We start from the raw sequence: 15,972 nt of genomic DNA on the forward strand, positions 1-15,972 counted from the left end.
ACATCAAAAACTACAGCTTTCTAGTCGATTAATTACGTGACCAGAAGCGAGACTAGGCTGTCTTAAAAATATAGTATATTTTACCCAAATTTACTTTAGTTTTTGTGATATTGTTCTTTCGCCCCCAGTGTACATAACAGAGAATATCAGCAGCTCCAGGCTTTTATTTTTGCCATTGATGAAATAAACGGACGGACAGATATTCTCCCTAATATCACCCTGGGTTATCATGTGTTCGATTCTTGTGGAAATATAAGAAAAGTTATTAAAGATGTTCTAGATATAATGTCCGGGGATGAGCAAGGGATTATAGTTCCTAACTATTCATGTAGGAAACATGGGAGCCTGGCTGGTTACATCGGAGATCGGGATTCCTCCACTACAAGCCCAATGGCACAATTATTGGGCTTTTTTGGATATAGTCAGGTATTTAATGTTTTCTATAATCTAATGTGACATTAATTGTATACATGCAATTGTTAGTTAATCCAATGGCAGTCCGGGATCAGGGAAGGTAAACATAATTTTTAGTTTAGTTTCTTCTGTTTAACACCTCCCTAAGCATATTAAAAAAAAAATTATAATAACATAACTAATTTAAAAAAAGTTTCCCTGAAATACACATTTAAGAGACTGCAGTTATATGCAAAAATGAGACTGTCCAGAAGTTCAAAATGCCACCCAACCTGCAGGCATCATGTTATAGAACAGAAACTGCTGAGCATATTGATATATAGATTTGAAGAAAACAAACATTAATCTGTGGTATGCCTCGGGGGTGTAGGGTAGTTGGGGTGTTGCTGTAGTATATGAGGGGTTAATTTAACACTTGTCACTCGTGATGCCAGGGTGAGGGTTAAAACTCTGAGGTAATGCTGGGCCTATCGCCACCCTTCCCAAGAGCGATAGGTGAGTGTAGAATAATGGATTGTCCAAAACCGGTGCTGAACTGAATAACTTGTAGAAAATTTACTGAAGATTTTCTGTACATGCAGTAACAGTAACAGTCCAGATGAGTCTATAAACAGCACGGCAATGACTGACAGTTGGCTGGGACCGGTAAGTTCTCTTTAGTTTAGGAGGATTTTGTAGCATAGATGCGCTGGATTTAGGGGTAGGTTTAGGTCCAATGGTCTTGCGGAGTTAGCGGGGAATCATAAGAACTCACAGTCTTTAGCGTAGGCTGAGGCCGCAAAGCTTAGGCCTAGTAATTGTCTTTGGAAGTTGCGGAGGTCCTACCTCATCCAGAGTCAGCAACCCAAGAGAGAGATTAATGGCTGCAGCTCCCTTATATGGGCAGGGGCTGAACCATTTTAGATTGGTCCACGTCAGCTGTCACTCACTGTTACATAGGATTGTGGGTGATCACCTGACTAAAGCCACCAAAGGTCCTTTAGCAAACCATAGAGTTCTGTGAACCAAGTCACATGACCCACAGGTCCTGCGACGCTAACAAGGTAGGCATCCTGAATATACATATTTACACTTTTATTTACACGAACTTTAGCTAACTGAAGGGTGATGAGGGGTTAACTAAAGAAGAGGACCCCCACTGTTCCTAGGGACTCTGACTTTGGGGACCCCACCACAAGGTATGGCATGAAATACGGTACCTGGAAACCACAAATCTGAACTAGCAATTTATTTATTAGAATCCCTGCACATTCTGTGCATAGGAGTCCAATGGGCGGTCCTAATCAGTGACTGACATCCTTTGCTTGAGAGTGCAAACAAAGATAGTCCTAATAAGGACCACCCACTGGACTCCTAAGATGAGAATATGGAGAGTTTTAGTAAAATAAACTATTATCCATGCTGATTCTTTTTGTCCACAAAAATATATATTTATGTGCTCAGCTCATTTTATCCTTAAAAGTGTGGCAAACGACCCCACTAGGTGTAGCCTTCCAACAATTATAATACACAGGGACCAGCAATCAAGCTATTAATGGAAGGTGCTTTAAAACTTAACTTTTAATGTATCTATAAAACATCATAAACCATTAAATTGTCAAAAATAGTATAGAGGTGGGGGGATGGGCACTGCAACACTAGTAGTAATGGCCTTATTTAGCGCAATAGGAGAAATCCCAGCAAAGTACAGATGGGGTGCCAGACACTAGCAGAAAACAGCAATTCCATAAAAATATCCAGTACAAGGAAAAAGAATATGTCTGCACTCACCATCTGGTTGCAATAAAAGTCGGACTTTATTGTAGAATGTCCATATAAAAGTCAGACTTCACCCGGTGCAGCGAGGGAAAGCAGCTCCAAGCCTGGGAGTCGGGGCGTATCACTGGAACAACAGCACCGTTTTGCGTCACAGACACATCTTCCGGTTCCTGATCCTTTGGAATTACTAACAAGGTATATATATGTGGTTAAAGGGGGAGGAGTGACCCAACACCAAGGATATACATTATTTAAAACATGATACAAAGTAGTACCGTATATACTCGAGTATTAGCCGTTCCGAATATAAGCTGAGGCCCCTAATTTCACCCCAAAAACCTAGGAAAAGTTATTGACTCGACTATAAGCCTAGGGTGGGAAATACATCATCCCCCCCCTGTCATCATCCAGACCCCCCGTCATTAACACCCACGTCATCATCACCCTCTCATCATCACCCCCGTCATCATCCCCCCTTCATCATCACCGCCTTCTCAGTGGTCTTCAGCCTGCGGACCTCCAGATGTTGCAAAACTACAACTCCCAGCAAGCCCGGCCAGCCATCAGATGTCCGGGCATGCTGGGAGTTGTAGTTTTGAAACATCTGCAGACCCCGCTTTTGTTTATTAGTCACCCCTCAGTGGGAAGGAAGGGTGAGCTGGTCCGGGCCGTGCTGCAGGGACCGTCCGGTGGGGAGGGTTAGTCGTTCCGTGCTGTCCATCTTCACTGGGAAGCCCGCTTCTCCGTTCCGGGCCGGCCCCGGACTAGTGACGATGCGTTGACGATGACTCACAGGGACGTCCGTGCGCAGCAGATGTCCGTGACGTCCCTGCGCATGAACGTCCCTGCGCGGTGGCGTCAATGTAGTGTCACTAGTTCGGGGCCGTCCCTGAGCGGAGAAGAGGGCCTGCCGGTGAAGATGGACAGCCCGGAACGACTAACACTCCCCACCGGACGGTCCCTGCAGCATGGATGGCCGAAGATGGACGGCCCGGACCAGCTCACCCTTCCTTCCCAGCGAGGGGAGGTGAGTAAAAAACAAAAGGGGGGTCTGGATGATGACGAAGGCTGCAGTGGTCTTCAACCTGCGGACCTCCAGATGTTTCAAAACTACAACTCCCAGCATGACCATCCCCTCACAGCTAAGCCAAAAAAATTATTTTTTCCACTCCAGTATATGCTGAGGGGGGGGGGGGGGGGCGTTTTCAGCACCAAAAATTGTGCTGAAAAATTGTGCTGAAAAATTCGGCTTACACTCGAGTATATACGGTATATAGTTAATAGTAAAAACAAAGGCAAATCTTATCATGCTATACTAAAGGATAAAGCTTAAATTGTTTCTCTCATTAATGTCTAAAGCAGGGGTCCTCAAACTATGGCCCGCGGGCCACATGCCGCCCGCCGAGAACATGTATCCGGCCCGCCGCTGCCTGGGATATCCCTGTGCCCCGAAAGATGTTTTCGGGACACAGGGATGCGCTCTCAGAGACCCCGCGTTTACTTTAAAAAGGGGAAGGTGGCGCACGCAGGGACGTCACTGACGCCGTGCATGCGCCCATAGCAACGGAGCTCGGAGGAGCGGGGCAGCGATGAGGACATGCGCTGGCCAGCTAGGTAAGTGTTACCAGCGGCACGTCAGCTTCGTGCTCCGACCACCCCGCTCCTTCGGTCCCGGGACTTACTGCTATGTCCGGACCGGAGGAGCGGTGGTCGGAGCACTGAAGTGGGGCAGAACACAGGCATACAGCCTCCAGCCATACACTGGCTGGAGGCTGTATGTCTGTGGGGGAACATACTGCACCTAATGTGGGGGAAAATACTGCACGTAATGTGGGGAGCTATACTGCACCTATTTTGAGGGATCTATACTGCGCCTAATTTGGGGAATCTATACTGAACCCAATGTGGGGGAACATGCTGCACCTAATGTGGGGAGCTATACTGCACCTAATGTGGGGAGCTATACTGCACCTAATGTGGGGGATCTATACTGTACCTAATGTGGGAGATCTATACTGCACCTAATGTGGAGAACTATACTGCGCTTAATGTGGGGGGAACTATACTGTACCTAATGTGGGGGAACATACTGCACTTAATGTGGGGGAACATACTGCACCTAATGTGAGGGAACTAATGTGGGGGAACTGTACTGCACCTAATGTGGGGGAACTGTACTGCACCTAATGTGGGGGAATTGTACTGCACCTAATGTGGGGGGACTGTACTGCACCTAATGTGGGGGGACTATACTGCACCTAATGTGGGGGAACTGTACTGCACCTAATGTGGGGAGAACTATGCTGCACCTAATGTGGGGGAACTGTACTGCACCTAATGTGGGGGAACTGTACTGCACCTAATGTGGCGGAACTGTACTGCACCTAATGTGGGGGAACTGTACTGCACCTAATGTGGGGAACTGTACTGCACCTAATGTGGGGGAACTGTACTGCACCTAATGTGGAGGAACTGTACCGCACCTAATGTGGGGGAACTGTACTGCACCTAATGTGGGGGAATTGTACTGCACCTAATGTGGGGGGACTATACTGCACCTAATGTGGGGGGACTATACTGCACCTAATGTGGGGGAACTGTACTGCACCTAATGTGGGGAGAACTATACTGCACCTAATGTGGGGGAACTGTACTGCACCTAATGTGGGGGAACTGTACTGCACCTAATGTGGCGGAACTGTACTGCACCTAATGTGGGGGAACTGTACTGCACCTAATGTGGTGGAATTGTACTGCCAACCCTAATGTGGGGGAACTGTACTGCACCTAATGTGGGGGAACTGTACTGCACCTAATGTGGAGGAACTGTACTGCACCTAATGTGGGGGGAACTGTACTGCACCTAATGTGGGGGAACTGTACTGCACCTAATGTGGGGGAACTGTACTGCACCTAATGTGGGGGAATTGTACTGCACCTAATGTGGGGGAACTGTACTGCACCTAATATGGGGGAACTGTACTGCACCTAATGTGGGGGAATTGTACTGCACCTAATGTGGGGGAATTGTACTGCCATCCCTAATGTGGGGGAACTGTATTTCCAACCCTAATGTGTGGGAACTACAACCTAATGTGGGGGGATCTATACTGCCAACCTAATGTGGGGGGAACTGTGCTGCGTACTTAAAGTGGTAGTCCACTAATAAGATATATAAGTGTGCATAGGAATTTGTTCATGTTTTGTTGTCTATAGTCCGGCCCTGAGGGACCGTGAACTGGCCCCCCTTTTAAAAAGTTTGAGGACCCCTGGTCTAAAGGATCTAGCGCTTTTAGTTTTATAATCCAGGTCGCTTCGCACTGCAATAATTGTACATGTCTGTCTACACCTTGCGATTGTTGGGGGATATGTTGCAATCCAGTAAAACGTATACCTTCATAATCACCTCCATGGCATTCATCTACGTGGGCAATAAAACGTGCAGCACCTATTTTTGTGCGTAGGGAGTAAAGATGTTTACGGAAACTAATGTATAGATTCCTCTTCGTTTTGCCCACATAGAAGCGCCCGCATGTACAGAATAAACAATAAACAATGAATGTTGATTTACAAGAAATGAATTGATTCTCTTGTATTTGGTAACCACCAAGCTGGAAATATTTCTTTTTAAGCTTATACTTGCAATAATTGTAGTTTTTGCATGGAAAGTTACCCTGGGGCATACTTTTTTTTAGCCAATCTGAATTAGAACTAACCTTATGTTTTTTCTTTCTCCTTTTTTTAATGAAGTCGCAAATGGTTTTATTTTATTCAAGGAACTATCAAAAGAGAGAAACGAACCTCTTTTAATTTTTCTCCTTATTCTTTTTGAATCTCTTAGGGATAAGTAGTTCTTTTATATTTCTATATCCTGCTTTTTGAAATTCTTTATCAGTAATCAATTCAGGATAGTTCCTTAAGTTTAACCCCTTAAGGACGCAGGATTTTTCCGTTTTTGCATTTTCATTTTTTCCTCATCACCTTCTAAAAATCATAACGCTTTCAATTTTGCACATAAAATTCCATATAATGGCTTATTTTTTGCACCACCAATTCTAATTTGCAGTGACATTAGTCATTTTACCCTAAAATCCACGATGAAACGGAAGAAAAAATTCATTGTACACCAAAATTTAAGAAAAAATGCCATTTTGTAAATTTTGGGGCTTCCGTTTCTACGCATATATATGATACCTATGTAATTATTTACGGGCTATTATTTACTACACATGCGTCCCGCGTGTCACTTTTTTTGCTTTCTCTTATTTCCCCTTTGCGCATGCGCTCCGCTTGTTCGCGCATGGCCGGCAACTTTAGTTTTGCCAATTTCATTCTTCTGCGCCTGCGCTGCTGGAGAGCAATGTTGCTGGATTGAAGCCTGGTAACATTAGTTTTCAATGTTCGTCATCAGAGTGTATCGATATGTCCCCATTAAGTAATAGTCACATGGGCATCTATTCTCTACTTATAATTTTGATGGTAAGGATTAGAGATGTCCCGAACAGTTCTCCGGCGAACAGTTCCCGGCGAACATAGCTTGTTCGCGTTCGCTGCGGCGGGCGAACATATGCGATGTTCGATCTGCCCCCTATTCATTATCATTGAGTAAACTTTGACCCTGTACCTCACAGTCAGCAGACACATTCCAGCCAAACAGCAGCAGACCCTCCCTCCCAGACCCTCCCACCTCTCAGACAGACTCCATTTTACAATCATTCTGAAGCTGCATGGTTAGTGAGAGGAGGGATAGTGACCCTGCTGCTGATTTAATAGGGAAATTGATAGCTAGGCTAGTGTATTCAGTGACCACTAAAGGGCTGAAGGACTTATCTGATCTCTGCTGTAAGGACAGCACCCCAAAAAGCCCTTTTTAGGACTAGAACATCAGTCTACATTCCCCCCCCCCCCCCCGTGTATTCTAATTGCATTTGCCTGCCTGGCAGCGTGTGTCAGGCTCACAGCGTATACTGTGCCCACTTGCCCAGTGCCACTACTCATATCTGGTGTCACAATAGCTTGCATTTAAAAAAAAAAAAAAAACTTTTTTGACTGTAATATAATAGCAGTCACTTTCCTTCACACGTGTGTTTTGCAACAGCTGGGGGCACCCTGGTTGTGAACCACTGGCTAAAACGGGTACTACGGTGGAAACCTTTTTTCCTGTCAATCAACTACAGTATTCAGTGTCCACTAAAGTCCTGAAGGACTCATCTCATCTCTGCTGTAAGGGCAGCACCCCCAAAAAGCCCTTTTTAGGGCTAGAACATCAGTCTGCATTTTTTTTCCCGCTGTGTAATCTAATTGCATTTGTCTGCGTGGCAGCGTGTGTCAGGCTCACAGCGTAGTCTGTGCCCACTTGCCCAGTGCCACCACTCATATCTGGTGTCACAATAGCTTGCATTTAAAAAAATAATAATTTTTTTGACTGTAATATAATAGCAGTCACTTTCCTTCACACATGTGCGTTTCAGGGCCTGCTCAACTCATATCTGGTGTAACAGTAGTGTGCATTTTAAAAAAATAAAAATTGACTTTAATAGATTAAATAGCAGTTAGTTGTCTGCAAGCGTGTGTGTCAGGCCTACAGCGTCTACTCTGCCAACTTCTGCCAGTGCAGAGTGCCACTCATATCTGTTGTCACAGTAGCTTGCATGCATAGTAACAGTAATCGAAAAAAAAAAAATGACAGGCAGAGTCAGGCCACACTGCAGGGGCCGTCGTGGTGCTGTGATTCCCCTTGGCCCTAGAATAATGCCCAGTGTTCAGAGGCCACGTACCGTGAACTGGAAAAGTTCTGAAGACATAGTTGACTGGCTAACACAGGACACCCAATCTTCTACAGCTTCCACTCGGAACCTTGACGCACCATCCTCCTCCAGCTTAGCTTCGGGCACCTCTCAAGTTACTACTCGCCCGCCTGCTGCCACCACCAACACTAGCACCACAGCGGCTTCACTTTATCTGTCAGGAGTTATTTACACATCAGTTGGAAGAAATGAGTGATGCACAACCATTATTGCCAGAGGATGTAGATAACAGGGTTATTTCTCAGTCAGGCAGCATTACACACATGGACGTACGGTGTGATGATGATGATGTTGTACCCGCTGCTGCTTCCTTTGCTGAGTTGTCAGATACAAGTGAAGCGGTTGATGATGACGATGCGTCCATGGATGTCATGTGGGTGCCCGCTAGAAGAGAAGAAGAACAGGGGGAAAGTTCAGATGGGGAGACAGAGAGGAGGAGGAGACGAGTTGGAAGCAGCGGGAGGTCGTCACAAGGAGCTAGTGGCACATTCAGACAGCATGCATCGGCACCCGGGGTCAGCCAGACGGGACGCCAATCAATGCATGCTGTTGCCACCACCAGAATGCTGTCATTGCAGAGCTCAGCAGTGTGGCATTTTTTTTCTGTGTCTGCCTCTGACAACAGCGATGCCATTTGCAACCTGTGACAAAAGAAACTGAGTGGTGGGAAGTCCAACACCCTCCTAGGTACAACTGCTTTGCGAAGGCACATGATGCCCCCTCTCAACCATCCTCCACTCCGTCTCTCACCTTGAGCAGTTCCTTCTCATCTGCCCACAGTCAGGTGTCTGTCAAGGACATGTTTGAGCGTAAGAAGCCAATGTCACAAAGTCCCCCCCTTGCCCGGCGTCTGGCAGCTGGCTTGTCTGAACTCTTAGCCCTCCAGCTTTTACCATACAAGCTGATGGAGTCTGAGGCGTTCAAAAAATGTGTAGCTATTGGGACACCGCAGTGGAAGGTACCCGGCTGAAATTTCTTTGCACAAAAGGCAATCCCCAACCTGTACTCGATTGTGAAAAAGGAAGTAATGGCATGTCTGGCACACAGTGTTGGGGCAAGGGTCCATCTGACCACTGATACCTGGTCTGCAAAGCATGATCAGGGCAGGTATATCACCTACACTGCGCATTGGGTAAACCTGGTGACGGCTGCCAAGCATGGAACGCATGGCTCTGCAGAGGAGTTGGTGACACCGCCACGACTTGAAGGCAGGCCTGCTGCCACCTCCTCTACTCCTCCTACTCCATCCTCTTCCATAACCTTCTCGGTTGAGTCCTCTTCTGCGTCTTGCTCCACATCAACAGCAACCCCCAGCTCCCCAGGTACTATTCCACATCCCGGATATGACTGTGTCACGCTGTCTTGGGGTTGACTTGCCTGAAAGCGGAGAGTCACACCGCTCCAGCACTCCTGTCCGCCCTGAACCCACAGGTGGATGAGTGGCTGACTCCGCACCAACTGGAGATCGGCAAAGTGGTTTGTGACAACGGAAGAAATTTGTGCATAAGTACCCAGGCTTACAGGACGTCCTGAAGCAGGCCAGGAAGTAGTGTGGCCATTTCAGGCGTTCCTATATGGCCATGGTAGGGAAAGTAACAGGGATTAAACTGATGAGTAGTACTACTTAACACACCACTCCTATCTGGTGGCACATTAGTTTGCACGTGCAGTGCCCCAAATTTTAAGTAGGAGTACCGACCAAGCATCTTTTTCCATCTCCCGGTTCCTAAAATCAATGCCATATACATGTCCTCTGATAGGGGACGTAACATTGATTAAAGAGATAGGAATAGTATTACTTAACACACCTTATAATAACGCAGATAGAGGCAACGCAGAGAGAGGAGTCTGAAGAAGAGGAATCAGAGGAGGAAGGTGGCTTTGAGGAGGTGGAAGACCAAACACAGCAGGCGTCCCAGGGGGCTTATTGTCACATTTTGGGGACCCTTGGTTTTGTACGTGGCTGGGTAGAGGAAGAGACCTTCAATGACATTAGTGAGAACAAGGAACTGGACATGGTTAGCTTGGTATCCAACCTTGTGCAAATGGGGAGTTTGCGGTTGTGCAAATGGAACGTTTGCGGTTGTTTGCGGTGTGTTAAATGGGGAGTTCGGTCTGTCACTGCGAAGCGGGCGTAACCATTACACTACCTGATCGATACAACATCATACCTGATGTTTTAAAGCACGTTATTCCAAACAATTTAGGAATGTTAGGTGATTTATGCCCTTTATGGGTTAAAACCAGACTCTGCATCAGCTATGTAATTTTCCATGGGAGTTTTGCCATGGATTCCCCTACGACATGCCACAGTCGTGGTGTTAGTCCCCTTGAAACAACTTTTCCATCACTATTGTGGCCAGAATGAGTCCCTGTGAGTTTTAAAATTCGCCTGCCTATTGAAGTCTATAGCGGTTCGCACATTCGTGAACATTTGCGGAAATTCGCATTCACCTTTGGCGAACAGAAAATTTTATGTTCGCGACATCACTAGTAAGAATATGGGTATGTTCAAGTTATTGTGTTCTTTCATTTTCAAAAGATGGAATTGATATAAATTTTATAATATAAAGTCGTAACTGATATGGTGTGCAATCCAATAATTCATAATGAAAAGAGTATTAGGAACAGGTTTAATCATACTGGTAAATGCTGCTACAGTGCATCTTATTGTATACACGTATGAAGACCTATAATATAGCTATCCCTTTGATGTGCTATATATAAATATAATAATATGTATTTGTATTTGTATTGTGTACTAGGGTCTCCCTCCATTTGGAATAGTATTATTGAGGCCCTTAAAATCAAAATTCCATAGTCAACAAAATGATAGACCTTCCCCTTTTAAACAACCCTCACCATGCCGGCCATGCGCGAACGAGCGGAGCGCATGCGCAAAGGGGAAATAAGAGAAAGAAAAAAAGTGACACGCGGGACGCATGCGTAGTAAATAATAGCCTGTAAATAATTACATAGGTATCTGAGCATGAGCCGCGCAACATTCACACGTCGGACCGATCCACATCAGAACGGAATGACGTGGAGAACAGGGACGGAATGACGTGGAATGAAGAGATTGGCTACTGAGGGATAACATTGACACTCTGAATAGCGATTGGCTAACCTTGATGCGCAGCTTGATGCGATACTGACACACATCACAAACAGAGGATATTTAAGGTCTGAATGTCTATCCAGCGACGAAATGTCGGGGTTGGATGCATAAGGATGACAGATTTTAATTAGCAGCCTCTATGTGTTACACAATACACGTCAGCATATACCCAGCACTTGAATTACTAGTACGGTCACAGTGACTACATGCATACAGGGATATAGTGACCTTACTATTGTAACATATGCTGTCCTTTTAATGCAAGAATCATACTCGCTATTTTAAGAGATACAAATAAAATATTGAAGTTTTAAAGGATCATTTAGAGGGGATTTCTAGTTTAGGGTGCACCCCTTTAGGGGGTAAACCCTAAAGTTGTTGTTCACATTTTTTGCCCTGAAGGGGCTAATTTTTTGTGCCGTAATCTGAAGTTTTTATTGGTACCATTTTTGTATTGATCAGACTTTTTGATCGCTTTTTATTCATTTTTTCATGATGTGCAAAGTGACCAAAAAATACGCTATTTTGGACCTTGGAATTTTTTTGCGCGACATTATTGATAATGATCTACATGATTTTCTATTGCCACAACATCCTAGAGTTCCAGTTATTTACGTATTACCTAAGATACATAAGAACCTGGAACAGCCCCCTGGGCGACCAATAGTGTCGGGGTGTGAATCAATTCTCAGCCTGGCATCTATTTTTGCTGACAAGGTTTTATGTAAATATTCTGTTGAAGCCAAATCATACATTCAAGACACCTCCGACTTTTTGGTTAACATTTCTTATCTATAATTACCTGAATGTGCTATACTCGTTTCCTTTAACAAGCCTTTATACATGTCTTGGCAATGAGAGAGGTATTCAAAGTATAGTGAAGGCCCTGCAGTCCTCCAGTTTTTTGGGGGAGATTTCATTGTTGGCTTGATCAAAATAATACTCACGTGTAATTATTTTTTATTTGACAAATAGTTTTTTATCCAGAGAAAGGGGACTGCCATGGGGTCTAATATGGCCCCAACATATGCCAATTGTTATGGCATAGGTTGGGGCCAATTTATATATATCCCACCACTTCAACCATGTGCTATAGTGGTGGAAATACATAGATAATATTTATTTGATTTGGTGTGGGGATTTTATGGCACTTGGAATGTTTTGTTATCTTAACACAGTTGATGCTGAAATCAAGTTCACCATGTATGTTATATATTATGGGGTAAAATTCAGTCATATAAAGGTGAATAATGAGACATTTTTTATATGATATGTAGAGAGGATGTGGAATAGGGATATATAGGCTTTTGAGGTGTTATAGACATCCATATGACATATGACCCTCCTTGTCCGTTGCACTTTGGAATACTCCGTAGCTATTTGTCTTGGAGGTCCATTGTGCATGCCGCAGAATTTTGTCCGGTGGTCCTAATGTTCCCAAATATTGGGACTGTTAACCCCTACCCTTGCTGGGTTATCTATTTTACATTTTGTTCCCCATATTGAAGTCACTGTACATCATGACTTGAGTATATGGTCTAATATCCGTGAGAGCATTCCACCATGGTCATTTTCTGATCATTGTGGGATGCACTCCGGGTATTTTTCCCATAATCATGATGGTCGTATCATATATTATGGACCTTTGTATGCAGCTGCATATTTTATATGTTTCCATAGCTGACATGACTGATCTGCGCTTCGGAAGTTTTAGAGCGCAGTTGCACCTATGATCAGCTTGCCCTATGACGTTTCCCACAGCTGGTATGGCTGTCCTGCGCTTTGGAAGCCCCAGAGCGCAGTCGCGCCCGAGATCAGCTTTGCTTGTGATGTCCTGCATCACATGATGCATCACGTGACTTGCACCCTGTTTATTTGCGCTGTTTATTTACTAACAGTGTTAAGGATGGCATGTTGCAGTGAATGTCCGCCCATCTGGGACAGAGGTAACACCTACTAATTATCAATGTGTGTTTATTTAAGAATGAATCTGCTTTTCTAATGTATTTTTATTATAAGTAATGTATTGGGTGTATTAAAGGGGTACTCCGGTGCTAAGACATCTTATCCCCTATCCAAAGGGTAGGGGATAAGATACCTGATCGCAGGGGTCCACGCCGCACCCCGTTAGAATCAGCCCCCAGAGCGTGCTCGCTATGGGTCTGATTACTAGCGATCACGCGATCAATGCAAGCCTATGGAGGGGGCATGACAGCTTCACTCACAGCTGTCAATCAAGGAAGTGTGTCCATGACATAGGTGATGATGCATGAACACAGCAGGACTAGTATGTGTCCAAGCAGGCAGGGGGCAGTTGTTTGACTGGCTTTTTCAGTATGAAACACTGAAAATATTCTATTGAAAGCAATTGCAAAACCTATTGGTTGCATGCTTTACAACATATTAAAAGTTTTTGTATCTGACAGTGCCCATTTAACCCTTACCCACCCCCATTTGCAAGGGTCGAGGTTTTTATTTAAAGTCCCATACAAGTCTATGGGAAATATATGTTACTGCATAACTTCCAAACAGCTAGGGATATTTCGATAATACTTGGTCACATGTTACTTATATGAAAATATGCAAAAATAGGGAACCTTAAAATATTCAGAAAACACTTGCAGGATCACATAGGCGACATAGTATATATGAGAGATATACCAGTAGGCATTCCCTTTGCCACATACCATGACCGTGATGTGAAGCATCTTCATGCGCAATTTATAGAAGGAATCCCCCCCCCCCCCAAAAGAGGGGACAATTGGGACAGATCCCTTTAGCAAGTGAAGCCTTTTGGACTTTTAAGTTGGAGACCGTGAAGCCAGGAGGTCTCAATGATTTCACATCATATGCCTGCTTCATAGAATAAAACTGTGGATAATGCATTCATATGATCTACAGTATAAACTAAACAAGAATCTTTCTGAACTTCCTCTAAACAAAAACAAAATAAAGCTTAACAAATTTAAAAGCTAATAACCATTTTTTTTTTCAATTCCCATGCAAGTATATAGGACTTCTGGTGCCTTATTCCACAAGTTCCACTCTGCATCTCCTGGTGAGTGCGGCAGTCCGGCTGGCAAGCCACACCCTCTCCAGATTCCATGCCCCAATCTTGCAAAGACATGCCCACCCTTTAAGCAACATCCCTTTTATTTTCAGCTTACAATATCTTTACCACAATGCAGCCCCACCTGAGGATGGGATATGAGGTTTAGAAATGAGAATAAGATATGGGGACGGGATATGAAAACGGGATATGAGGTCGGAATATGAGGATGGAATATGAGGTCAGGATATGTGGTCGGGATATGGGGACAGGATATGGGGGCGGGATATGGGGACGGAATATGTGGTCAGGATATGAGGACGGGATATGGGATTGAATATGGGGACGGGATATAGGGATGGGATATGAGAACAAAATATGAGGACAGGATATGAGGAGGGGTTTTGGGGTCGGGATATGGGGTCAGAATTTAAGGACAGGATATGAGGACAAAAGCTTCCTCCTTTGTTGCTTTTCCTCCCCCACAATAATAAGGTAGGAAAAACCGGGCAGCGTCGGGTACTCAGCTAGTATATCTATATATATAAAACTCAATGTGTGTGTGTATGTATTTATGTGTATGTTCAAGCATCACTTCTAAATGGCTAAAGATATTAACATGAAACTTGGCAAATATGTTACTTATATGTCTACAGCAAACATAGGATAGGTGATTTAACCCTTTCATACCCACATTTGCAAGAGTCAGGGTTTTTATTTAAAGTCCCATACAAGTCTATGGGAAATATATGTTACATAGTTACATAGTTAGTACGGTCGAAAAAAGACATGTGTCCATCAAGTTCAACCAGGGAATTGAAGGGTAGGGGTGTGGCGCGATATTGGGGAAGGGATGGGATTTTATATTTCTTCATAAGCATTAATGTTATTTTGTTCCAGGAATGTATCTAATCCTGTTTTAAAGCTGTTAATTTTTCCTGCTGTGACCAGTTCCTGAGGTAGACTGTTCCATAAGTTCACAGTTCTCATGGTAAAGAAGGCGTGTCGCCCCTTGAGACTAAACTTTTTCTTCTCCAGACGGAGGGAGTGCCCCCTCGTCCTTTGGGGGGGTTTAACCTGGAACAGTTTTTCTCCATATTTTTTGTATGGGCCATTAATATACTTATATACGTTTATCATATCCCCCCTTAAACGTCTCTTCTCAAGACTAAACAATTGTAACTCCTTTAATCGCTCCTCATAGCTAAGATGTTCCATGCCCCATATTAGTTTAGTCGCGCGTCTCTGCACCCTTTCCAGCTCCACAGTGTCCCTTTTATGTACAGACGACCAAAACTGAACATGTTGCTGCATAACTTCCAAACAGCTGGAGATATTTCGATAATACTCGGTCACATGTTACTTATGTGTCCACTAAAAATATAGGATAGTTAATTAAACCCTATCCTATCCTCATTTGCGTGGGTCAGAGTTTTTGTTTAACTCCTTAAGGACCCAGCCCATTTTCACCTTAAAGGGGTATTCCAGGAATAAAAAAAAAAGCCTTTTTTTCTATTAAAGACAGCGCCCTCCTTGTCTCCACTTTGGGTGTGATATTACAACTTAGCTCCATTCACTTCGATGGAGCTGAGCTGCAGAACCACACCAAAACTGATCTTTTGATTTCTGGAACACCCAGCCATTTTTTGCACATCTGACCACTGTCACTTCAAGCATTAATAACTCTGGGATGCTTTTACCTTTGATTCTGATTCCGACAATGTTTTTTAGTGACATATTCTACTTTATGTTAGTGGTAAAATGTCAACGATACTTGCATCATTTCTTGGTGAAAAATTCAAAAATTTGATGAAAAAAATTGAAAA

The 15,972-nt window shown here is 44.1% G+C and overlaps 1 protein-coding gene across 3 annotated transcripts in view; it reads left to right on the forward strand.

Annotated features, from left to right (window-relative positions):
- The window catches only part of LOC130311545 (vomeronasal type-2 receptor 26-like), a 95,767-nt gene that overhangs the window by 40,976 nt on the left and 38,819 nt on the right, over nt 1–15,972 (forward strand). Inside the window, exon 3 of one of the 3 annotated variants that reach the window (XM_056552491.1) lies at nt 12,996–13,043. The exons of the other annotated variants lie outside the window; for them this stretch is intronic. Within the exon in view, the coding sequence (XP_056408466.1) occupies nt 12,996–13,043 (48 nt within the window). The remainder of the gene's footprint in view (nt 1–12,995; nt 13,044–15,972) is intronic. 3 annotated transcript variants of the gene reach the window in all.

Source organism: Hyla sarda, chromosome 1 (genome assembly GCF_029499605.1).
Source record: "Hyla sarda isolate aHylSar1 chromosome 1, aHylSar1.hap1, whole genome shotgun sequence".
NCBI lineage: Eukaryota > Metazoa > Chordata > Amphibia > Anura > Hylidae > Hyla > Hyla sarda.